Source organism: Hippopotamus amphibius, chromosome 6 (genome assembly GCF_030028045.1).
Source record: "Hippopotamus amphibius kiboko isolate mHipAmp2 chromosome 6, mHipAmp2.hap2, whole genome shotgun sequence".
Classification (NCBI taxonomy): domain Eukaryota; kingdom Metazoa; phylum Chordata; class Mammalia; order Artiodactyla; family Hippopotamidae; genus Hippopotamus; species Hippopotamus amphibius.
In genome coordinates this window covers 25,207,333-25,233,861 of record NC_080191.1, presented here as the reverse complement: position 1 = coordinate 25,233,861, position 26,529 = coordinate 25,207,333, and the positions used below count along the sequence as shown (strand labels likewise).

At 39.0% G+C, this 26,529-nt stretch overlaps 1 protein-coding gene across 1 annotated transcript in view; it reads left to right on the top strand.

The window, feature by feature from the left end:
- FRK (fyn related Src family tyrosine kinase) overlaps window positions 1-26,529 on the top strand; it is a 97,976-nt gene that overhangs the window by 34,653 nt on the left and 36,794 nt on the right. The window contains exon 2 of the mRNA XM_057739072.1: window positions 23,750-23,871. Within this exon, the coding sequence (XP_057595055.1) occupies window positions 23,750-23,871 (122 nt within the window). The remainder of the gene's footprint in view (window positions 1-23,749; window positions 23,872-26,529) is intronic.

Here is a 26,529-nt window from a genome sequence, read left to right as displayed (position 1 = left end):
ACCTGGAGTGGATGGGCCTTTATTGGACAGAATAATTTAATGTCTGTTGGAGAAGGAGACCCAGAAGGAGACCCAGAACCAAAATTGCCTTGCCTACAAAAGCAGGGGGTATTTTGTTGTAAAAGTCTGTAAAAGCAGGGGGCCCTGGAACTAAGGGAAAAGAAGGTGTTGGGAAATTTTCTCTTCGGGGGAAAGGATATTAAATGTCTAAGAACGGAGTTTTCTGATATATGTGAACTTGCTTTCTATTCTAGATTATCCCTAAATCTTTGCTTTAAAATTTTAAATTTATACCTTGTTGGATGGGTTGAAAATAAGAGAGTGAAGTCTAACGTGGGGCAGGGTGGACCCGAGAGAACAAAGGTTTGGGGTCGATGGTACAGACATGAGAAAGGCTCTCCCCTCAGAAAACAGGGCTGTGCCTTTCAGACCGTGGTACCTGGTTCCCTGCCTCCGGATTGTGTGCTGCAGTTGGGAACCTGCAGCATCCGGAGCTCCACCTCAGGCCTGTGGGCATTTGCCTTGTACACACTCTTCCTGGAATTCTTAGGCAAACCGGGGTTGGAAACTGAGGCCCTGGAGGAAGTTAGGTGTCGCTGGTGTGTGCGGCAGGATAGGTGGCAAGGGACAGTTTTCCTTCCCTCAGACAGGCTTTCTCCGTAACAGTTCCCAGGAGTGAGGCTTTAACATACTTGTGTAACTGTCTTTTCCTCTAACTCTAAGCAAAAACAAGCAGAAAACCAATTTTCAGGTTCAGAAAAATCCACCAGGGCAGGCAGAGCCTTCCTTTTGTTTCCTGACAAATAGCTTGTTGACACTGAAAACAAAAGGTGTATTTTCTGGCACTGCTTCTGGCTTTCGTTTTGGGAAGAACCAGCTGTTCTGTGGATGTGTTCAGCTTCTACCATTTCAAAGTCCAGTGGGTGGCATTTATGTAGGTTATAAACTTCAGTTATTTATGTTAGCGTTATTATTGGTAATTATTAATGATAACCATCTTTAGTGGGTGCACAGAGTCAAATTATTAAAAAAGAAAAAGAAAAAAGAAAGATGTTTTTTCTGATCTTTAGTGAACTCTTTGTCTCACTCCTATCTACCTAGGAACACCTGCTTCATTTAAACCCCTAAAAAGGCAGTGAAATTAGTGCACATCTGTGATGGTAGACACACACACACTCACACACACACACTTACACATCCACATATGTGTGTGTGTCTCTGTGCTACATATGGATTAAGATTAGAAAGTAGAGAGATTTTGTTCTTCATTGTATGTGTTTGCCAAATGTGAAAGACAATTTCATTCAAACATTTTGATTTTTCTATGGGTTTAAGAGATATCTATGAACAAATGTTACTTTATTTTTCCTATTGTAATCAGAAATATTATTTCTATTCTGTGTATATTTTTCATAAAAAGGTCCTCTTCCTGTTAAACAGATTGCTCACTTTTCTTTGGCTAAAGAGCTACTGCTTCCAAAAAGACCCTTGGAGGATCCTTGTAGCTCCTGGTGTTTTGCATTTCCATAAACATCAGTGATAGAAATGAGTGAAGCTGATGGACACTGTTTATTCTTTAATTAGAAAAAAGACTGCTAATAAATCTTGGTCAAACTGCAGGAGAAAAATCTGGATATTGGCTTCAATTCTGGAGTGGATTATGATCCTCTCTCATTTACTGCTCTCAAAGATTCAATTCAGTTTTTCTCCATAGCTCTGCTTATTCTGATTACTTTGACTTTTGGAACACACAGGGAAACCCTCTGGAATTCCATCTGCCACACAGGGCTGCCTACTAAGAGTGATTTTAAAAATGCACTCTCCCTCTTCCTTCCTCTGCTCCTTCTTTCTTTTTGCTTTGCACTTATCACCTTCGAACACAGTATGTAATTACTCATTTATTTTGTTTATTGCTGTCTTTCCCCATGAGTACGTGAGCTCCGCAGAGGCAGGACTCCTTGTTTCTTCCATTCACTGCTGTAATTCTACCAACTAGAACTGTTCCTGGCGCAGAGTAGGCGCTTGAATGAATTGTTCTAATTGTTGAATAAGAGTTGAATGAGGGAATGAATTCTGTGGTAGTAGACTGTGCGTATAGCTTTGTCACCAGCTCTTGTGTGAACCTAGAGAAAACAGTTAGCCTTACTGAAGGAGATGAGTAGTGTCTGTCACAGGCCTCATTGAGAATTTAATGAAATGACGGATTCTTTTCCCGGAAAAATGCATGTACTCATTAAAACACATTTACAGTGAGTTGCAAAGATTTACCCTTGGACCCACATACATTTCTTTCCAGCTGTAAACTTCTGATCAACTCTCCTGTGTTCCTCCCGCAGAAGAATTCTTCCTTCTTCCCACCCTCCAAGCTGTCATCTCTTAAATTTGTTCATTAAAAAATTGTTAAAGAACAAGTCAAATTTTTCTATCATTTTTGCTGCTGTGCCCCAAACTTAATCTTCTCTACCACGTTAAATCTTAAATGGAATATCTTCTCCTCCTAATGAACTTTTTGAATTTTGCCAAGGATCTGCTTCTTCTATGGAGTTACTAGTTTCCACATGGAATTACGTATAAATATCAAAGAACCGGTTTTCTTGTTTCTTCCTTTAGTGGACCCTCCTCCCCCACTGTTGCTCACCAAACCAATCTGCTCACAAACACCTTGTTGGTTCTTTACTTGTGCACATACCCTTGCCCTTCATTTCTTTGGATTTCTCATCTTTTCCAAGCCCATATTCAAAGTGTATTTTCTCTAAGAAGTCTTCTGTCACTGACTCACTGTTAGTTGTTCATCTCTCTGACTGTACACCTTTGGTGATTAAATGTTCTTTTTGTTTTATCACTTTCATTTTGAATTATTACTTAGTTAAAATGGTCTTTTATCCTTCCCTTGATACTCTAACATTATCAAAGGAAAATAAACACATCCATCTTTTCCTCTTTTGCTTTTTCACCTGTTCTCCATATAGCTACTGTGAAGTAAGTATTACTGTTATATTTCAGCATATAAAGCACATAGAAAATTGTGTCAGTATTACCCTGTAGGGTAATAAGAGGGTTAAGATGCTTTAAAGATGTTTACTCTCTTTTATTTGGGATAAAGGATCTAATAAAAGTAAGGGATGACACAGTGCATCATTTAGTGTTAAAATGATAAGTACCACGGCTAAAACTTAGGACATGAGCCTCTGGTTTTGCTGGTGTCTATTCTAATAGTGGGTACCTGTGCTGTATCAGTCATAAAATACTTTGAATATCACCTCCAATATTGGCAAAAAAGAAGACAGATGCTCCTCCTTTTTTCTTTTTGTATGAGAAACCTGTAATGAGGAAATGCAGACTGGACTGCCAGGTTCAAAGTATAGCATTATTAACTCATCCAGAGCAGATGTGCACACGGACTACCAGCTGATTAGACTCAGATGTTTGGTCTTGTTTATTCCATGAAGGTAGTTCCCAAAGAACAGTTATTTTGTGGCTTTTTAAAGATTACTCAGTGGTTTAAATAAAGTGCGATGAGATAACATCATTCATGACACCGGAAATTAAAATTCTTTAAAGTTAAGTGAATTTAAAAGTTCCTTTTATTTTTCTGTCTTGGAGTGAGAAAGGAAATGATTCATGAAAGAAGTTAATTATTTTTTTTTGGTAGGAAACTAAGTGGGGCTGTCACTCTGAAATTAGTGACCCCTATAACTATTAAAAAGAAGCACTGAGGAGGAAAAGATGGCGGCGAAGTAGAGAGACGAGGAGTGCATCCCTCCCCACAGATGCATTGGGAATGCACGGAAGGACGCAGTCATTCTCACAGAGAACCAGCTGAACACCAGCAGATGGCCTCGGACACCGGATGGGACTGCGGGGAGCCCGACATAGCCGGTAGGGAGGCATCTACGAGGGCTCAAAGAGGGGGAAGCGGCGGAGCTGTGGCAGACGGGAGGGAGTGAGAAACATTCGGAGGGTCCGCAGCGCAGCTCAGCGTTCCCGGACCGAGACATCGATCCGCGGCTGAACGGAGGGTCCAGGAGCGGGAGTGTGGGAGCAGGAGAGCTGGTTCAGTGTGGGAAACATTGTTGCCGGTAGGGTGACGGACCGAGAGGACAGGAGGGAGGAGGTCCGTGGAGAGGAGTGCCCGTCCCTGAGAGCTGCCCGGCCATGATGGCGGCTGGAGGCTGCAGGCTCACTGGCGGCTGGGAGGAGCCACGCGCATAGCCTCTCTCTCTCTTTCCGCGCCTCTGCAACAGGCAGTGGAGAGATGCCCTGCGGGCCACCTAAGGCGCTCAGGGATAACAAGTACCCTCAGGCACTCGGGTGGGGCTAGATTAAAACCCCTTGCAACGCCAGCAGCAGGTGAGGCTGCGGAGAGAAAAAAAAAAAGAAAAGAAAAGAAAAAAACCCCCAAGAGAGGCCCAACTCTAAGACTTTCTGTTTACGCCTGAGCCACCGGCGCCCTCTGCAACAGGCACCTCCAAGCCTGACTGAGACATCAGTGCGCCACTGCTCACTCCCTCCCAGGAGAAGGAGCCACTGTTGTACCCTCTCCCTCCCCACACACTGACGCTTACAGACGAACAATAAAGGAACCTCTGCTGGTCACAGAATAACGCAAAAAAACCCAAGGACAAGCAACCCCAAAAGTTTGGACAACCATGAGGAAACAAAGAAACACCATGCAGGCAAAGGAGCAAGAAAAAAACCCACAAGACCAAATAAATGAGGAGGAAATAGGAAAAATGCCTGAAAAGGAATTTAGAGTAATGATAGTCAAAATGATACAAAATCTCGATAACAAAATAGAGAAAGTACAAGAAACAGTTCATAAGAACTCAGAAAAACAAACAGCAATGGATAACAAAATAACTGAAATTAAAAATACTCTAGATGCTATAACCAGCAGAATGACTGAGGCAGAAGAACGAATAAGTGAGTTGGAAGATAGAATGGGGGAAATAACTGCCACAGAGCAGGAAAAAGAAAAAAGAATAAAAAGAATAGAAGACAGTCTCAGAGACCTCACTGATAGCATTAAGCGTACCAACATTCGAATTATAGGCATCCCAGAAGAAGAAGAAAACAAGAAAGGGTCTGAGAAAATATTTGAAGAAGTTATAGTGGAAAACTTCCCCAACATGGGAAAGGAAATAATTAACCAAGTCCAAGAAGCACAGAGAGTCCCATACAGAATAAACCCAAGGAGAAATACACCGAGACACATATTAATCAAACTAACGACAATTAAACACAAAGAAAAAATATTAAAAGCAGCAAGAGAAAAGCAACAAACAACATATAAGGGAAAACCCATCAGGATAACAGCTGACCTTTCCACAGAAACTCTGCAGGCCAGAAGGGAATGGCAGGATATACTGAAAGTCCTGAAAGAGAGAAACCTACAGCCAAGAATACTCTACCCAGCAAGAATCTCATTCAGATTTGAGGGAGAAATCAAAAGCTTTCCAGACAAGCAAAAGTTAAGAGAATTCAGCACCACCAAACCAGCCTTACAACAAGTGCTAAAGGAACTTCTCTAAGTAGGAAACACAAGAAAAGGAAAACACCTACAAATACAAACCCAAAACAATTCAGAAAATGGTAATTGGAACACACATGTCAATCATCACCTTAAATGTAAATGGATTAAATGCTCCAACCAAAAGACACAGACTGGCTGAATGGATACAAAAACAAGACCCTTCTATATGCTGCCTACAAGAAACCCACTTCAGACCAAGGGATACATATAGACTGAAAGGAAAGGGATGGAAAGATATTCCATGCAAATGGAAGTCAAAAGAAAGCTGGAGTAGCAATACTCATATCAGACAAATTAGACTTGAAAGTAAAGACTATTAAAAGAGACAAGGAAGGACACTACATAATGATCAAGGGATCCATCCAAGAAGAACATATCACAATGGTAAATATCTATGCCCCCAATATAGGAGCACCTCAATACATAAGGCAAATGCTAACAGCTATAAAAGGGGACATCGACAGGAACACAATAATAGTGGGAGACTTGAACACCCCACTTACATCAATGGACAGATCATCCAAACAGAAAATAAATAAAGACACACAAGCTTTAAATGACACATTAGACCATCTCGACTTAATTGATATTTATAGGACATTCCATCTAAAAACGACAGACTACACTTTCTTCTCAAGTGCACACGGAACATTTTCCAGGATAGATCACATCTTGGGTCACAAATCAAACCTCAGCAAATTCAAGAAAATTGAAATCATATCAAGCATCTTCTCAGACCACAACGCCATGAGACTAGATATCAATTACAGGAAAAAAACTGCAAAAAAGACAAACACATGGAGGCTAAACAATTCACTCTTAAACAACCAAGGAATCACTACAGAAATCAAAGAGGAAATAAAAAAATATCTAGAAACAAATGACAATGAAAACACAACAACCCAAAACCTATGGGATGCAGCAAAAGCAGTTCTAAGGGGGAAGCTTATAGCAATACAGTCCTACCTTAAGAAACAAGAACATTATCGAATAAACAACCTAACCTTACACCTAAAACAACTAGAGAAAGAAGAACAAAGAAACCCTAAAGTGAGCAGAAGAAAAGAAATCATAAAGATCAGAGCAGAAATAAATGAAAAAGAAAGGAAAGAAACCATAAGAAAAATAAATAAAACTAAAAGCTGGTTCTTTGAGAAGATTAACAAAATTGATAAACCATTAGCCAGACTCATCAAGAAAAAAAGGGAGAAGATGCAAATCAACACAATTAGAAATGAAAAAGGAGAAGTAACAACGGACACCTCAGAAATACAAAAGATCATGAGAGACTACTACAAGCAACTATATGCCAATCAATTGGATAACCTGGAAGAAATGGATACATTCTTAGAAAAATACAATCTTCCAAGACTGAACCAGGAAGAAATAGAAACCATGAACAGACCAATCACAAGTACGGAAATTGAGGCAGTGATTAAAAATCTCCCAACACACAAAAGCCCAGGACCAGATGGATTCACAGGTGAATTCTATCAAACATTTCGAGAAGAGTTAACACCTATCCTTCTCAAACTCTTCCAAAATATTGCAGAAGGCGGAGCACTCCCAAACTCATTCTACGAGGCTACCATCACCCTGATACCAAAACCAGGCAAAGATGTCACAAAAAAAGAAAACTATAGACCAATATCACTGATGAATATAGATGCAAAAATCCTCAACAAAATACTAGCTAACAGACTGCAACAGCGCATTAAAAAAATCATACACCATGATCAAGTGGGGTTTATCCCTGGGATGCAAGGATTCTTCAATATACGCAAATCAATCAATGTGATACATCATATCAACAAATTGAAGGATAAAAACCATATGATCATTTCAATAGATGCAGAAAAAGCTTTTGACAAAGTTCAACATCCATTTATGATAAAAGCTCTCCAGAAAATGGGCATAGAAGGAAATTACCTCAACATAATAAAAGCCATATATGCAAAACCAAAAGCCAACATTGTTCTCAATGGAGAAAAACTGGAAGAATTCCCCCTAAAAACAGGAACAAGACAAGGGTGTCCACTCTCACCACTATTATTCAACATAGTTTTGGAAGTTTTAGCCACAGCAATCAGAGAAGAAAAAGAAATAAAAGGAATCCAAATTGGAAAAGAAGAAGTAAAATTGTCACTCTTTGCAGATGACATGATATTATATATAGAAAACCCTAAAGACTCTACCAGAAAACTGCTAGCACTCATTGATGAGTTTAGTAAAGTAGCAGGATACAAAATTAATGCACAGAAATCTCTTGCATTCCTATACACTAACAACAGAAGAGCAGAAAGAGAAATTAAGGAAACTCTCCCATTCACCATTGCAACCAAAAGAATCAAATACCTAGGAATAAACCTGCCTAAGGAGGCAAAAGATCTGTATGCAGAAAACTTTAAGACATTGATGAAAGAAATCAAAGACGACACAAACAGATGGAGGGACATACCATGTTCCTGGATTGGAAGAATCAACATCGTGAAAATGTCTGTACTACCCAAAGCAATTTACAGATTCAATGCAATCCCGATCAAATTACCAATGGCATTTTTCACAGAACTAGAGCAAGAAATCTTACGATTTGTATGGAAACGCAAAAGACCCCGAATAGCCAAAGCAATCTTGAGAAGGAAAAATGGAGTTGGTGGAATCAGGCTTCCTGACTTCAAACTATACTACAAGGCCATAGTGATCAAGACAGTATGGTACTGGCACAAAAATAGAAAGGAAGATCAATGGAACAGAATAGAGAACTCAGAAGTAAGCCCAAACACATATGGGCACCTTATCTTTGACAAAGGAGGCAAGAATATACAATGGAAAAAAGACAGCCTCTTCCATAAGTGGTGCTGGGAGAACTGGGCAGCAACATGCAAAAGAATGAAATTAGAACACTTCCTAACACCATACACAAAAGTAAACTCCAAATGGATTAAAGACCTACATGTAAGGCCAGACACTATCAAACTCCTAGAGGAAAACATAGGCAGAACACTATATGACATCCATCAAAGCGCCATCCTTTTTGACCCACCTCCTAGAATCATGGAAATAAAATCAAGAATAAATGAATGGGACCTCATGAAACTTAAAAGCTTTTGCACAGCAAAAGAAACCATAAACAAGACTAAAAGGCAACCCTCAGAGTGGGAAAAAATAATTGCCTATGAAACAACGGACAAAGGATTAACCTCCAAAATATACAAGCAGCTCATGAAGCTTAATACCAAAAAAGCAAATAACCCAATCCACAAATGGGCAGAAGACCTAAATAGACATTTCTCCAAAGAAGACATACAGATGGGCAACAAACACATGAAAAGATGCTCCACATCACTAATCATCAGAGAAATGCAAGTCAAAGCCACAATGAGGTATCACCTCACACCAGTCAGAATGGCCATCATCACAAAGTCTGGAAACAACAAATGTTGGAGAGGGTGTGGAGAAAAAGGAACTCTCCTGCACTGTTGGTGGGACTGTAAATTGGTACAGCCACTATGGAAAACAATTTGGAGGTTCCTTAAAAAACTACAAATAGAACTACCATATGATCCAGTAATCCCACTCCTGGGCATATACCCAAAGAAAACCATAATCCCAAAAGAAACTTGTACCATCATGTTTATTGCAGCACTATTTACAATAGCCAGGACATGGAAGCAACCTAAATGCCCATCAACAAATGAATGGATACAGAAGATGTGGCATATATATACAATGGAATATTACTCAGCTATAAAAAGGGATGAGATGGAGCTATATGTAATGAGGTGGATAGAACTACAGTCTGTCATACAGAGTGAAGTAAGTCAGAAAGAGAAGGACAAATATTGTATGCTAACTCACATATACGGAATCTAAAAATGGTACTGTTGGACTCAGTGACCAGAACAAGGATGCAGATACAGAGAATGGACTGGAGAACTCGAGGTATGGGGGGGGGGCGGGGGGTGAAGGGGAAACTGAGATGAGGCGAGAGAGTAACACAGACATATATATACTACCAACTGTAAAATAGTCAGTGGGAAGTTGTTGTATAACAAAGGGAGTCCAACTCAAGGATGGAAGATGCCTTTGAGGACTGGGGCGGGGAGGGTGGGGGGGGCTTGGGGGGGGCGTCAAGGAAGGGAGGGAAGATGGGGATATGTGTATAAAAACAGTTAATTGAACCTGGTGTACCCCCCCCAAAAAATAAATAAATAAATAAATAAATAAATAAATAAATAAATAAAAAGAAGCACTACTACCCCAAAGCTTATTGATATAAAGAATCTGAATGAACATTTGTGGTGTTTTGTGAAATGAAGCATTTCCTCAGGAATCATAAATCAACTGCAGTTACTTTTCTTGGATGTGACAAAGATAGAAACTATTTAATGGTTAATGCTTTCAACTCTAACCCACATTCCTCTAGTTTCTAGGACAAACATTATCACAAATATACAAAAACAAAGCAGACAGGTTAAAATTTACACTTTTATTTCAGGGTTGATGATTGGAAATACCATTATATATGTACACATTTTGTTTTTTATTTTAAAAGAGACATCAACATTAGCTTTTATTTCATTTTACACAGTCGGGAATGGTTGTGAAGCAAAAACACTGCCTTGAGACTGAATACCTATCTGAACTTTGTTGTATTCTTCATAAACTTTTTCTGAGGAATTGCATACTTTTGATGACTAGACTCAGGGAAGTGGATTCAGATTACAATCAGATTCTTTCATAAACATGTGTTACTGCACCTTCCTCAGTGGGGAAAGTACCAATTAGTTTACCTTACTTCCTCCCTAAGAAAATTCCTTCCAAAGTCCCCTTTTATGATAACTAGAAAGGTGAACAATAGCAACAAAAAAGCTTTATCGAATGACCCATGCAAGGAATTTCCTGGTTTCTCTGTGACTGCAAGTCCTACCTCAGATACTGGATATGACATTGCCAATTTATCACACACACTTTTCGTGTATGCAGCCCTGATATGCTTGTGTTTTGGAGGACAGAAAAGTCAGCCTCATTTTTGGCCTCTACATTCATGTGGAAGTGCTGTCTTTGGGAGAAGAGAGTGGTCAGATTAGAATTTGTGGTCTGAGGCCAATTAACATTGGAAGAATCTGTGCTGCAACCAGCCCAGAGCAGATAAGGCTTCTCTCTTAAGGGCTTTACCCTCCACCCTCTGTGGCAACTACAAATAAAAGATTACGTGAAAACACAGGCGTTATCTAAAGTCCAACATTCAGTATAAACCAAAAGACTATATAAAAGGCCCACATTCAGATACAACATGTTAATTGTTTCATCAACAAGTATTTATTTATTTATTTATTCCTCCAAAGAGCATATGTGGTATTATCAGACACAGACCTTGTGCCAGGGAGGTCTGTAGTCTCAAGTGAACACAGGGAATAATCTAAAAATAAAAAGTAAAACTGGGCAGCAGTACTTTTTGTGTGCTCCATACCAAACCAAAGGGGTAGAGGCTGTAGGAATTGTGGGTAGGCAGGTTTAAGTAATGCTACTACCAATAGTGGTGAGAGGATGTGTTTAGCTGGAGCAGAGCTGACATAGGGAAGATAAGGTTGAAGAAATGGCTCATGTCCAGGTGGAGGTGGGCTTGGAATTCTAGGTTAATAAGGCTTATATTCCATAAACAAATGGAAGCCTTAAAACTTTTTTATGTGTATGTACTGGTGAGATGTACCAGGTCATATCTTCTGGTGATTAATCTAGTGATGGTGGTGTGAGCAAGGGGGAGAGAGACTGAGATGATATACGTACAACTTGCAGCAATATTGCCTGGCTCCTTGTATGTGATCTGGAAGTAGAAGTTATTAAGAGTAAAGATAACAGATAGTAAAATACTGCCATAGTCCAAATGGTGATGATGCATTGAGCAAAGGTTGTGGTGGGGGAAATGGAAAGGAAGGAAAGAGTAAGAAAATACATTGAGCAGTAGTATAATTATTTTTTTGTCCTTATCATGGTAGAGGAGTGAGGAAAAGTGACAGAGTTAATCTACCACAAGGCAAGTGGGATGCTGAGCCTAAGGAGATTTTATAGAGGGGGAGGTACCATAAGGAACTCCAATAGAGGCTTTCCTGGCAATGTTGCTGAAACACAGATCAATGCAGGCGAGTCGTATAGAAACTCCATAGCTCAAGGGGTCACAATTCCAAGACTTACATTTAGGTACCATAAATGGTTAAATGTGATCATGAGTGTACCCTGCAAACTGTAGGTATTTTGCAAAAATGTTAGTGTCACTGATCCTCCCAAACCACATTGGTGAGGACAATAGGTGGTTTTATTCACTATAACCTGTGTAACTGTGATGACAGCAATAAAATCACCCCTAAGCTGCATTCCACAGGGTAGGCACCCAGGGTGCTTTCCCCATGGGTGGCTCTGCCAAGTCCATCTACCCACTTTCCTTTTTGCTGTTTCTGGGAGAATACAAGTGTTTTTCTGGGACTGGTTTTAGGTGTTTATTTATTTTTTAGGGTCTGTCTACTGTGGTTTAGGGCCAGCTGTCTTGGTTTTTAGGGAGACATTGGGAAAAGAAATTATTGTTAAATTTTGTAAACCTTGGCCAGCAGTGACTAAGGATGGGTTTTCCTTTTTAAAAAATGTAGGAGGAAATTACCTCTGTCTGATTGGAATTATTTTTGTACCAGTCAGTGAGGCAGCAGAGAGGATAATGAGACTTTAGTAAATGAAATGAGGAAACATTAACAGAGATACTACATCTATTAACAGGTTGATTTCCCTAAATTCTGATTGATATCTGTATTATTTAAATGTTGATATTTAGTAACACTACATAAAGTTTTTTGAAGATGTATTTTGTCTTTTTTTTGTAAAGTTCAGTTACTCTCATTATAGCTTTAGTTAGCCTTTTGGATTAATAAAATGGCCTACTGCCACCTGGTGACAGCATGGCCTAGTCAAGACTGGGCAGGCAGGACAGCAAAGTCAGTACAAACACAGAGACGTGAGATCGTGTTCACATATTCAGTTGTGTTCTACCATTACCTAAATCCATGGTGTCTAAAACCAAATATATAATTTCTCCCTTAAATCAGCTGTCTTAAAATAAGTGCTCTTTATTAAGCGTGAATGTGGCCAGGCATTAAGCACTTTACATACATTATTTTTCTTAATCTCAAAACAAGCCTACAGGGTAATGATTATTAGTCCCACTTACGAATGAGGAAATCCAGGCATAACTTGCCCAATGAGTTGCTGTAGCTCTTACTTGTTATTACACCCTGCCTTCTGATGTGCTGCCAAGTACACTGGCCTTTGGTCATGCACATTTGAAACCCTGGTGTCATGTTTGATCTTCCATCTCTTTCACTGCTCATCCATAATCACTTCTCCCATATTCCTTTGAGATTTTTCTTGTAGCTATCAATTCTAACTGCCGAAGTTTCTAGTCCAGATCTTTATAACAGGTAGTTTTTTGTAGCATATACCTGATTGACTTCTTTCAATTTTTTTGTGTAAATAAATTGTGAATTGATATAACTACGTCTTACTATAAACATCCAAACTATAGAGAAGACTGCAGAGTAAAAAGTGAAAGTCCTTTGTCATCATTTTTGTCATTTCTCCCTAATCTCCAGAGAAGAAGCACATATAATTTTTGGTTTGTTGGTTTTTAAAATATAAATAAAACTATAATATTCCTAGAACTCTGCAATTTACCCTTTTTCATCCAGCAATATGCCGTGCAGATCTTTCTATGTCAAGGCTACAGAATTTACACACAGCAGACACTTGAATGTTTGCAAAATAAATCCTAGACTTCAATTAAATACATATTCCTTTCATCTAAAACAGATATTGTACCTTTTGCTCCATTTTCATCTAATTGAAGCATTTCTTTCCCCGAGGTTATAGGTTATTATAATCTCCTCTTCTTTTTGGTTATTTTTAATCAAGATCTCTTCCACGGCAGAAATGGCATGAAACAAAGATTACTTTCATTTAATATCAATAAAATGTGTATGAGTGTGTGTAGTGTCATTTTATTGGGTAATTTTTCACATGTAAATGCCAAATCTAACTTATTCTCAGATGTCTTGTATACATTCCTAACTCCTTTTCTATTTCTGTGCCTCAGTAGTTCTCAATCCTTGTAGTGCATCAGATTTACCGGGGGACTAATTATTAAAACCCAGACTGCCAGCCCTGCCTTCAGAGTTTCTGATTCGGTAGGTATGATGTGAGGCCTGCAGATTTCCAGCAAGTTTCCATGCGATGCTAACCTAATGCTGGGGCTGATCCACACTGCGAGGATCATGGTCCATGAGACTCTCCCCCGATGCTTTACACCTCCTAGGATATCCTGACTTCTCCTCAGCCCGCACTGTGTACTGCACAGAAGAATTACAGCTTAAAGAGAGCATTGAAAATGGCTGCGGTGGACAACCAGACCTGGGGTGTGTGTACCCTTCCAGGGTGGGGCCAGCAGGGGCTCAAAAGGCAGGACTGAGGAGAATGACAGTTCTGCTGCAGCTCAAACCACAAGTAAAGGAACAATTTTCACATGTGCAGAGGGTAGTCTGTACAGGGCACATGATCTAGCAGTCACGATCTATAGCAGATGCCTCATCTTTGAGTAGGAAAGATGGCATTATAATGCCACTACATCCAGAAAACATTTTTTAATTTATTTTCTTCACTTCTTGATGGTAGCTCAGCCAAGTAAAATTCCAGGTATTAAACGAGCTGATGCAGCCAGTCAGATAGTTACATCTCTTCTTCATTATTATTGATTCATTACTGGTATGATTTGCCTTGTAGTGATTGTACAAGAATCCAGAATTGGTGAGACAGAAAAGGATTAACAAAAATTCACTACACAGTTCCTTTTTACAAATGTAGTAAAATTACTATATCTTTAACCATTTGATTTATAAAAACTGCTTGCTTATGCATATATTGGGCAGAGAAAAGACATCGTTTTATAAACCTGATGATCCAAAATACAAATGTGAGGTATATATGTAAAACTTTTATAATGGAGTATTTATTCTTTAGAAATAATGAGATATAGGAGACTTAATGGTACTTCTAAGAATTTAATCTGCTAGATAAATTGTAGTTCTTGTAAAGGTTTACACGTTTACATTTGGACCAAACATTTTAATGTTGCTGCATAATGAATGCACTAGAAATCAGGAAAATGCATGGGGTTGGTCAGTATATTCGATCCATGTTGCTTCTTTGCTTGAAATATTTGTGTGAAGAAATTTTGCCATTGCTGGAAATGGAGTCTAAAAAAATTGCCTGAGTACTTTAACTATTAGCTTTCACTAAGCATGCATGATTCCATAAAAATATTTTTTATGTGTTTGCTTAAACTTTATGTAAATAGTATCACAATGGTATCTAGCATTCTTCAACTTCCTTTTGTCCCTCAATAATTTATTTGTTTTAACTGCCATATAGTATTCCATCTTATAACCACAACTAAGTTTGTTTATTCCCCCACAATGGACATTTAGGTGGTTTCAATTTTCCATGCTAGAATTCTTCAGTAAATGTTCTTGTGGTATATTTCCTTGTAGAGTATACAATCTAAAAGTGAAATTAAGTAGTATACAAATATTCAGCTTTACAAGCTATTGCCAAATGTTCTCTGAATTAGTTGTACCAAATTACCTTGCCACTAGTATTGAAAAAAAGTTCCTATTTCGCATTTTTCCCAATGCCTGAATATGAGTTTTAAATTTTGTCCAGCCTGAAAAGTGTGAAATCATATTTCACTTTTTAATATTTAATATTCTTAATATTCCTAATTACTGGCAATAGGTAGAGGCTGTACCTCTTTCTGTATTTTTATTAGTTATTGGGTTTTTCTCTTCTGTGATCTATCTAGTTATATACTATGTCAGTTTTTCTACTGTGTTGTCTTTTTTTTTTTTTAGTGATTGTAGGTCTGTGTATAATCTGAATACTAATCTTATTCTTGGTTATATGCTCTGTAAGTACCTCCTCCAGGTCTGTGGCTGTGGTTTAATTTTATTTCATGGTAATTTTGGTGTTGCAAGTTTTTAATTGTAGTGTAATAAACATCATCAATCATTTCCCTTAAGGCCTGTATGTCTTCTTTTTATTTTCATCTTGTTGAAGAAAACTTACCTAGTCCAGTATCCTCAGAAAGTTTTAACGTTTGCCTTTTACATTAGGTCTTTAGTCTATGTAAAATTATTGTGTATGCTGTAGGTAGCATTAATTAATTTTTTCATATGGGTTATGAATGGTACCAGCATCATTTATTGACTAATCCATCCTTTTATCATTAATTTGGATGTTTGGGTCTGTTTAAGTTTTTCATTATGTTCCATTATTCTATTTACTTATTTCTGCAGTAGTAGAAAACATACATTTCTATTTTTCTATGAATTAATTCCGTGGCCACCTTGGACTGTTTCCAAGCCTTTTATAATTTCAGTTGGATAAACAATAGTCTATGGATATTAATTTGGTTCCTGATATTGAATCAGTGTGGTAGTCATTAGTGTAGTCTACCAAATGTTTCCAGTTCTCTACCTTTGGGAAAACAGTAGGATTGCATTTTTCACTGTCTTTGCATTTAGGCACAAACATACAACTTATTTGTCAATGGGTTCATTCTTGACCAGAAGCTTTAGATAGAAACTCCAGGAATCAGCTTCTGATTTGCCACATATTCTAATCCTGACTTCCTGGTCAGTCATGGAAGCATGGAGATGGAAATTCTCTGGTAGACACAGAGATGGGCATAGCACAGATGACCTTCAGTGAACATGCAGCTGAGTGAAAAACAAATTTTTGTCATCTTAAACCACTGAGATTTTTGGAGTTGTTCATTGCTCCAACATAACCTGGCACTTCCTGGCTGATATAGTTAATATTGTGTAATCTGCAATTTGATGATTGGGAAAATGATAAACAAACATCTTACTTTTGTTAGGAGGTAATTATATTTTAATGTCTTTTTTTTTTCCATTTCTTCCCCTCTTCCTTTCAATTGTGTTACCCTTAGTGAACTCATATTCCCCAGTACCTATGACCTGTCAAACCAATTGTAGCTGATTTTTTTTTTTTTTTACCTTTCAATTTTGCAAACTATTTATTTATTTATTTATTTTTTAAATATTTATTTATTTATTTATTTATTTTTTGGGGGGGTACACCAGGTTCAATCATCCGTTTTTATACACATATCCCCATCTTCCCTCCCTTCCTTGACGCCCCCCCCCCAAGCCCCCCCCACCCTCCCCGCCCCAGTCCTCAAAGGCATCTTCCATCCTCGAGTTGGACTCCCTTTGTTATACAACAACTTCCCACTGACTATTTTACAGTTGGTAGTATATATATGTCTGTGTTACTCTCTCGCTTCGTCTCAGTTTCCCCTTCACCCCCCGCCCCCCCCCATACCTCGAGTTCTCCAGTCCGTTCTCTGTATCTGCATCCTTGTTCTGGTCACCGAGTCCAAAAGTACCATTTTTAGATTCCATATATGTGAGTTAGCATACAATATTTGTCCTTCTCTTTCTGACTTACTTCACTCTGTATGACAGACTGTAGTTCTATCCACCTCATTACATATAGCTCCATCTCATCCCTTTTTATAGCTGAGTAATATTCCATGGTATATATATGCCACATCTTCTGTATCCATTCATTTGTTGATGGGCATTTAGGTTGCTTCCATGTCCTGGCTATTGTAAATAGTGCTGCAATAAACATGATGGTACAAGTTTCTTTTGGGATTATGGTTTTCTTTGGGTATATGCCCAGGAGTGGGATTACTGGATCATATGGTAGTTCTATTTGTAGTTTTTTAAGGAACCTCCAAATTGTTTTCCATAGTGGCTGTACCAATTTACAGTCCCACCAACAGTGCAGGAGAGTTCCTTTTTCTCCACACCCTCTCCAACATTTGTTGTTTCCAGACTTTGTGATGATGGCCATTCTGACTGGTGTGAGGTGATACCTCATTGTGGCTTTGACTTGCATTTCTCTGATGATTAGTGATGTGGAGCATCTTTTCATGTGTTTGTTGCCCATCTGTATGTCTTCTTTGGAGAAATGTCTATTTAGGTCTTCTGCCCATTTGTGGATTGGGTTATTTGCTTTTTTGGTATTAAGCTTCATGAGCTGCTTGTATATTTTGGAGGTTAATCCTTTGTCCGTTGTTTCATAGGCAATTATTTTTTCCCACTCTGAGGGTTGCCTTTTAGTCTTGTTTATGGTTTCTTTTGCTGTGCAAAAGCTTTTAAGTTTCATGAGGTCCCATTCATTTATTCTTGATTTTATTTCCATGATTCTAGGAGGTGGGTCAAAAAGGATGGCGCTTTGATGGATGTCATATAGTGTTCTGCCTATGTTTTCCTCTAGGAGTTTGATAGTGTCTGGCCTTACATGTAGGTCTTTAATCCATTTGGAGTTTACTTTTGTGTATGGTGTTAGGAAGTGTTCTAATTTCATTCTTTTGCATGTTGCTGCCCAGTTCTCCCAGCACCACTTATGGAAGAGGCTGTCTTTTTTCCATTGTATATTCTTGCCTCCTTTGTCAAAGATAAGGTGCCCATATGTGTTTGGGCTTACTTCTGAGTTCTCTATTCTGTTCCATTGATCTTCCTTTCTATTTTTGTGCCAGTACCATACTGTCTTGATCACTATGGCCTTGTAGTATAGTTTGAAGTCAGGAAGCCTGATTCCACCAACTCCATTTTTCCTTCTCAAGATTGCTTTGGCTATTCGGGGTCTTTTGCGTTTCCATACAAATCGTAAGATTTCTTGCTCTAGTTCTGTGAAAAATGCCATTGGTAATTTGATCGGGATTGCATTGAATCTGTAAATTGCTTTGGGTAGTACAGACATTTTCACGATGTTGATTCTTCCAATCCAGGAACATGGTATGTCCCTCCATCTGTTTGTGTCGTCTTTGATTTCTTTCATCAATGTCTTAAAGTTTTCTGCATACAGATCTTTTGCCTCCTTAGGCAGGTTTATTCCTAGGTATTTGATTCTTTTGGTTGCAATGGTGAATGGGAGAGTTTCCTTAATTTCTCTTTCTGCTCTTCCATTGTTAGTGTATAGGAATGCAAGAGATTTCTGTGCATTAATTTTGTATCCTGCTACTTTACTAAACTCATCAATGAGCGCTAGCAGTTTTCTGGTAGAGTCTTTAGGGTTTTCTATATATAATATCATGTCATCTGCAAAGAGTGACAATTTTACTTCTTCTTTTCCAATTTGGATTCCTTTTATTTCTTTTTCTTCTCTGATTGCTGTGGCTAAAACTTCCAAAACTATGTTGAATAACAGTGGTGAGAGTGGACACCCTTGTCTTGTTCCTGTTTTTAGGGGGAATTCTTCCAGTTTTTCTCCACTGAGAACAATGTTGGCTTTTAGTTTTGCATATATGGCTTTTATTATGTTGAGGTAATTTCCTTCTATGCCCATTTTCTGGAGAGCTTTTATCATAAATGGATGTTGAACTTTGTCAAAAGCTTTTTCTGCATCTATTGAAATGATCATATGGTTTTTATCCTTCAATTTGTTGATATGATGTATCACATTGATTGATTTGCGTATATTGAAGAATCCTTGCATCCCAGGGATAAACCCCACTTGATCATGGTGTATGATTTTTTTAATGCGCTGTTGCAGTCTGTTAGCTAGTATTTTGTTGAGGATTTTTGCATCTATATTCATCAGTGATATTGGTCTGTAGTTTTCTTTTTTTGTGACATCTTTGCCTGGTTTTGGTATCAGGGTGATGGTAGCCTCGTAGAATGAGTTTGGGAGTGCTCCACCTTCTGCAATATTTTGGAAGAGTTTGAGAAGGATAGGTGTTAACTCTTCTCGAAATGTTTGATAGAATTCACCTGTGAATCCATCTGGTCCTGGGCTTTTGTGTGTTGGGAGATTTTTAATCACTGCCTCAATTTCCGTACTTGTGATTGGTCTGTTCATGGTTTCTATTTCTTCCTGGTTCAGTCTTGGAAGATTGTATTTTTCTAAGAATGTATCCATTTCTTCCAGGTTATCCAATTGATTGGCATATAGTTGCTTGTAGTAGTCTCTCATGATCTTTTGTATTTCTGAGGTGTCCGTTGTTACTTCTCCTTTTTCATTTCTAATTGTGTTGATTTGCATCTTCTCCCTTTTTTTCTTGATGAGTCTGGCTAATGGTTTATCAATTTTGTTAATCTTCTCAAAGAACCAGCTTTTAGTTTTATTTATTTTTCTTATGGTTTCTTTCCTTTCTTTTTCATTTATTTCTGCTCTGATCTTTATGATTTCTTTTCTTCTGCTCACTTTAGGGTTTCTTTGTTCTTCTTTCTCTAGTTGTTTTAGGTGTAAGGTTAGGTTGTTTATTCGATCATTTTCTTGTTTCTTAAGGTAGGACTGTATTGCTATAAACTTCCCCCTTAGAACTGCTTTTGCTGCATCCCATAGGTTTTGGGTTGTTGTGTTTTCGTTGTCATTTGTTTCTAGATATTTTTTTATTTCCTCTTTGATTTCTGTAGTGATTCCTTGGTTGTTTAAGAGTGAATTGTTTAGCCTCCATGTGTTTGTATCTTTTGCAGTTGTTTTCCTGTAATTGATATCTAGTCTCATGGCGCTGTGGTCTGAGAAGATGCTTGATATGATTTCAATTTTCTTGAATTTGCTGAGGTTTGATTTGTGACCCAAGATGTGATCTATCCTGGAAAATGTTCCATGTGCACTTGAGAAGAACGTGTATTCTGTTGTTTTTGGATGGAATGTCCTATAAATATCAATTAAGTCGAGATGGTCTAATGTGTCATTTAAAGCTTGTGTGTCTTTATTTATTTTCTGTTTGGATGATCTGTCCATTGATGTAAGTGGGGTGTTCAAGTCTCCCACTATTATTGTGTTCCTGTCGATGTCCCCTTTTATAGCTGTTAGCATTTGCCTTATGTATTGAGGTGCTCCTATATTGGGGGCATAGATATTTACCATTGTGATATGTTCTTCTTGGATGGATCCCTTGATCATTATGTAGTGTCCTTCCTTGTCTCTTTTAATAGTCTTTACTTTCAAGTCTAATTTGTCTGATATGAGTATTGCTACTCCAGCTTTCTTTTGACTTCCATTTGCATGGAATATCTTTTTCCATCCCTTTACTTTCAGTCTATATGTATCCCTTGGTCTGAAGTGGGTTTCTTGTAGGCAGCATATAGAAGGGTCTTGTTTTTGTATCCATTCAGCCAGTCTGTGTCTTTTGGTTGGAGCATTTAATCCATTTACATTTAAGGTGATGATTGACATGTGTGTTCCAATTACCATTTTCTGAATTGTTTTGGGTTTGTATTTGTAGGTGTTTTCCTTTTCTTGTGTTTCCTACTTAGAGAAGTTCCTTTAGCACTTGTTGTAAGGCTGGTTTGGTGGTGCTGAATTCTCTTAACTTTTGCTTGTCTGGAAAGCTTTTGATTTCTCCCTCAAATCTGAATGAGATTCTTGCTGGGTAGAGTATTCTTGGCTGTAGGTTTCTCTCTTTCAGGACTTTCAGTATATCCTGCCATTCCCTTCTGGCCTGCAGAGTTTCTGTGGAAAGGTCAGCTGTTATCCTGATGGGTTTTCCCTTATATGTTGTTTGTTGCTTTTCTCTTGCTGCTTTTAATATTTTTTCTTTGTGTTTAATTGTCGTTAGTTTGATTAATATGTGTCTCGGTGTATTTCTCCTTGGGTTTATTCTGTATGGGACTCTCTGTGCTTCTTGGACTTGGTTAATTATTTCCTTTCCCATGTTGGGGAAGTTTTCCACTAGAACCTCTTCAAATATTTTCTCAGACCCTTTCTTGTTTTCTTCTTCTTCTGGGATGCCTATAATTCGAATGTTGGTACGCTTAATGCTATCAGTGAGGTCTCTGAGACTGTCTTCTATTCTTTTTATTCTTTTTTCTTTTTCCTGCTCTGTGGCAGTTATTTCCCCCATTCTATCTTCCAACTCACTTATTCGTTCTTCTGCCTCAGTCATTCTGCTGGTTATAGCATCTAGAGTATTTTTAATTTCAGTTATTTTGTTATCCATTGCTGTTTGTTTTTCTGAGTTCTTATGAACTGTTTCTTGTACTTTCTCTATTTTGTTATCGAGATTTTGTATCATTTTGACTATCATTACTCTAAATTCCTTTTCAGGCATTTTTCCTATTTCCTCCTCATTTATTTGGTCTTGTGGGTTTTTTTCTTGCTCCTTTGCCTGCATGGTGTTTCTTTGTTTCCTCATGGTTGTCCAAACTTTTGGGGTTGCTTGTCCTTGGGTTTTTTTGCGTTATTCTGTGACCAGCAGAGGTTCCTTTATTGTTCGTCTGTAAGCGTCGGTGTGTGGGGAGGGAGAGGGTACAAAAGTGGCTCCTTCTCCTGGGAGGGAGTGAGCAGTGGCGCACTGATGTCTCAGTCAGGCTTGGAGGTGCCTGTTGCAGAGGGCGCCGGTGGCTCAGGCGTAAACAGAAAGTCTTAGAGTTGGGCCTCTCTCGGGGGTTTTTTTCTTTTCTTTTTTTCTTTTTTTTTTCTCTCGGCAGCCTCCCTGCTGCTGGCGTTGCAAGGGGTTTTAATCTAGCCCCACCCGAGTGCCTGAGGGTACTTGTTATCCCTGAGCGCCTTAGGTGGCCCGCAGGGCGTCTCTCCACTGCCTGTTGCAGAGGCGCGGAAAGAGAGAGAGAGGCTATGCACGTGGCTCCTCCCAGCCGCCAGTGAGCCTGCAGCCTCCAGCCGCCATCATGGCCGGGCAGCTCTCAGGAACGGGTACTCCTCTCCGCGGGCCTCCTCCCTCCTGTCCTCTCGGTCCGTCACCCTACCGGCAACAGTGTTTCCCACACTGAACCAGCTCTCCTGCTCCCACACTCCCGCTCCTGGACCCTCCGTTCAGCCGCGGATCGATGTCTTGGTCCAGGAACGCTGAGCTGCGCTGCGGACCCTCCGAATGTTTCTCACTCCCTCCCGTCTGCCACAGCTCCGCCGCTTCCCCCTCTTTGAGCCCTCGTAGATGCCTCCCTACCGGCTATGTCGGGCTCCCCGCAGTCCCATCCGGTGTCCGAGGCCGTCTGCTGGTGTTCAGCTGGTTCTCTGTGAGAATTACTGCGTCCTTCCGTGCATTCCCAATAAATCTGTGGGGAGGGATGCACTCCACGTCTCTCTACTTTGCTGCCATCTTTTCCTCTGTAGCTGATTTTTGAGGGCCTCTCCCAGTCTGCATTTCCTCACCTGGCCTGTATTTCTTCCCTCAAGCCTACATTTCTTCTCTTTGAGCATTTATATTTTCAGCAACACCTGGAATACCTGGAAAGATAGATGTTTTACCTAAAATCTTTAATGATAGAGGCCAACATTATGACCCCATAGTGAAAGGTTGTCAGTGAAAAGCTGGCTGTCTGTTTCCTCTTATCATCACATTGGCGTCTGCTGACTTGATACACGTTTTAAACTAGCTCTGATATTAAAATCCATAATTCCTTGTTGGGATTGAACACATTCATATTTACTGACTCTTGTAGTTTTGGAAGGATAAGAGGGTGAAGCTAAGAAGTGGAGGGGACACTAAGATGATATATCCCGGGCAGAAGTATTTTTTTCACATAATCTTTCAACTGATGAAAATTTCTTTCTAAACATGCAAAATCATCTTATATTGTGGGTGGGTGGGTGGGGCTTGGGCAGACATGAAGAGGGGAAAGATGGGAATTAAATCCTAGAGAACTACATTTTTAACTATTCACACTTTGATGTGACATATATGAATTCCTGGATTGGAAAGTTTGCCTCCTAACACATATGAGGTGTTAGCTCAGGCAGTGGACAGTCTGAAGGTGCTGATGAGTAGTTTTAGAGCATGAAGCATGGCAGACTTACTGTGTGGTGGTGGGCCCACCTGGAAGCTTTGGATCTGACAGAGGAGAACACAGGATCTCTCAGACAGAATGCAGGTGTGAGATGGGATGTAGTAGCAGACGCTGGCCAAATTCCTGTTTCATAATATATAAAAGACTCCTGGTGAGGGTTGCAGACATACAGAAAAATCATGTTAAGTATCAAAAACTACCATGTATACCTGTTATAGTTTCACTAAAGAGTATCAAGCCTTTCCGATATTGGAACTTTCTTGCCAAACTTCTTGCTCCTTAAAAAAAATGAATGTTGATTGGTTAATTAAAGTTTATATATCTCTCTTTTCAGGTGGTTCTTTGGAGCAATCAAGAGAGCCGATGCTGAAAAACAACTCTTATATTCAGAAAATCAGACGGGTGCTTTTCTAATCAGAGAAAGTGAAAGTCAGAAAGGCAATTTCGCCCTTTCAGGTATGGGCATTGTTTTGTGTGATTTAAGCATGGATTTGAGAGTCTGTAGTCCTGAACCTTCTGTGTGAACATGGATGTGTTAATTTTAAATTTGCATTATTTGTTATCTTCACAATAGTACCAAAATTAAATCTACTAAACTACTCGAGTAATATAAAAATTAGCAAAAAATTTCTATCTATGTCTAGAAGTGTCTATAAACAGTTTCAAATACATACACTCTGGGTATGAAATGAAAACTATATGAGTCTGCCTGTGCTTTCCCACGTTTGCATTATTTAGGAGCTTATTTTCCTAGGGGAATGGTAAGTAAGAAGCAAAATCCAAACTGTTGTTAAAGTGTATCTTGCTATAATTCCTTTTTTTTTTTTTTGCATTTCATTTGTTTTTGCCTTGTAAATAGAAAATGAATTGAAATGCTGAATGCAAATATGCTTAATTAACCAATGACATATAACATTTGGTCAAGTGTAGTTTTCCAGCTAAGAGTCAAGTACATGTTTATTTTATAATACCCTAGGAAAGAAGAAGCACAGGGGACCTGAGAATTATCTTTAAGTGTTACAGGTGTTTATCTATTAGGTAGTCATCAGTTAGCCAAAAGCTAGATTAAATGTTTTAGATTCTAGCGTTAAAAATATAGAAGAGTATTTTCATGAGGAAAGCAAAGGAAAAGTAGAATTACCTGAGTCATATCTCTGAATAATTTCCAGGTTACAGTGACTATTCTGAACACTTTCTAAGTAGAATATTATGGAGCAAAACGGCTTTATAGGCTTAGAACAAAATTACAAGGATATTGGCTGTTATGTGCTGAGAATACTCTAGCGCTTGCTTATGGATTTAGGAAGCTTTGTAGGCCCTACTTGGAGACCAGCATATCATTATAGATTCCTTTTCAATGAAGTCAAACCATTTAGAGTCTTTCAAACAAATTATCTGATTGCTGCATATTCACTGGGGGAAAAAGTAAATGCAGACCATTATGTCCTGCTGAAAGGAAAATTTTCTTATTAGCCAGAAGGAGGACTATATAGGAGAAAAATGGAAAGAAAAGGGTCTTCAATGTATCTACATTAAAACAAACAAACAAACGAACAACCCAATTGCCGACTGTTGATTACCAGTAAGGATCTTCAGGTATACCAGTCATGGATTTATTTCTTGGTGCAGGTGTCTCCTAATCTGTTGGAATTGACGGTCCTCAATTTTGCTGAAGGTTGTGCTGCTAAAAGAAGGCAAATAATATCCCTTTTCTATGTCTGTCTTTCCCACATGAGCTTTCCTTAGAAGTATTGTCTTTATTCCTCAGGCGGCAATGGCTCGCGGCTGTCAGAGAAGAGCTTCATGAGGGAACATGACTTATTGATGCCGGGGCAGGCACGGAGAAGCAGCAGCCCAAGGTTGGGGTGGTGCTAATTGGCTTGCTGTGATCCTTGCATGGCTGTCAGCTCTTGGGAGGTCTGAGTAGATCTGGGGAGAGAGTTAGGGCCGTGACACTTCTCGTAATGGCAAGACACTAATTAGCTGTGAATTACAGCAGTGTTTTTGGATATTACATATTATATGTGGTAGCCAGAGAATCTGTCTTCATTAAATGTGTGCCAGGTAGTTTTAGTGGCCCCACTGTTATTTGTCATTGGTAGACAATTGTTTTTCTGATGAAAAATATAAAATTCTGACTGCATGTCAACTGGTTTGGCTATTTCTTGACTTCAATCAATTACTTTAAAGGAAATTATTATTGTTATTGCCATTAATATTAATTTGATGTTTGGCATCCCATAAGCATTTATATTATTGCTTAAAGTATACTTTCAGAAAAATATACCTTGAGGGCTAAAATTGAATTTCAGGTGAGTTTTCCAGAAAGGATTTTGCATTGCACATTGTAATTTTACTTTAGGCAGCCCTACATAGGAAAATCTCTAGAGCAGTAGAGGGAATTCCAGGTTCATTCTTACTGAAACCTTTTCAAGAGAAAATGATAACAGGTTGAAGATAGTTGAAAAATGACTACATCGAGGACATGAGGCAAAAACACTCATCAGCAGTATTCAGCGTGATGCATCTAGTAGCTGATATCATTTATTTATACAGTGTCTATTTCTTGAACAAACATTTGAGTGCCTACTTTGTGCCAGGCTTTTGCTAGGTCAGGGGCAGCAAGGAGAGCAAGGCACAGTCCCTGGCCCCAGTCTCCAGGACGGTTATAATGCAGCTGTCTTGTTGTGAGACAGGAGAGGGCAGGGACCAAATCTCAGAGAGGGAGTTAGGAAGGTTTCACAGAGGAGGCAGCATTTGTGTCACAAGGTAGCAGCATGGGAATGATTATTCCGGGACAGGCAAACGCAGAGTGATGGGTGGGAAGTGTGGAGGACGGTGTGGATATGTGTGTGTGTGTGTGTGTGTGTGTGTGTATGGGGAGCAGAGGTGGAGGAGAGGAGGAGTGCCCAAAAATGAACCTGGAGAGGAAAATTGGAGCTAGACTGTTCAGGCCTTGTGTACCATGCTGAGGAATTTGGACCTTTTTCTACAGGTCAATATAGAGGAAAGTTTTAGGCAGAAAGTGACTTGGTCTGACCTTTGGTGGCAGAGTGGAGAACAGAATGAATGAAAGATTTATAGATGATAACCTGCGGAGGAGTGACAGGGGCA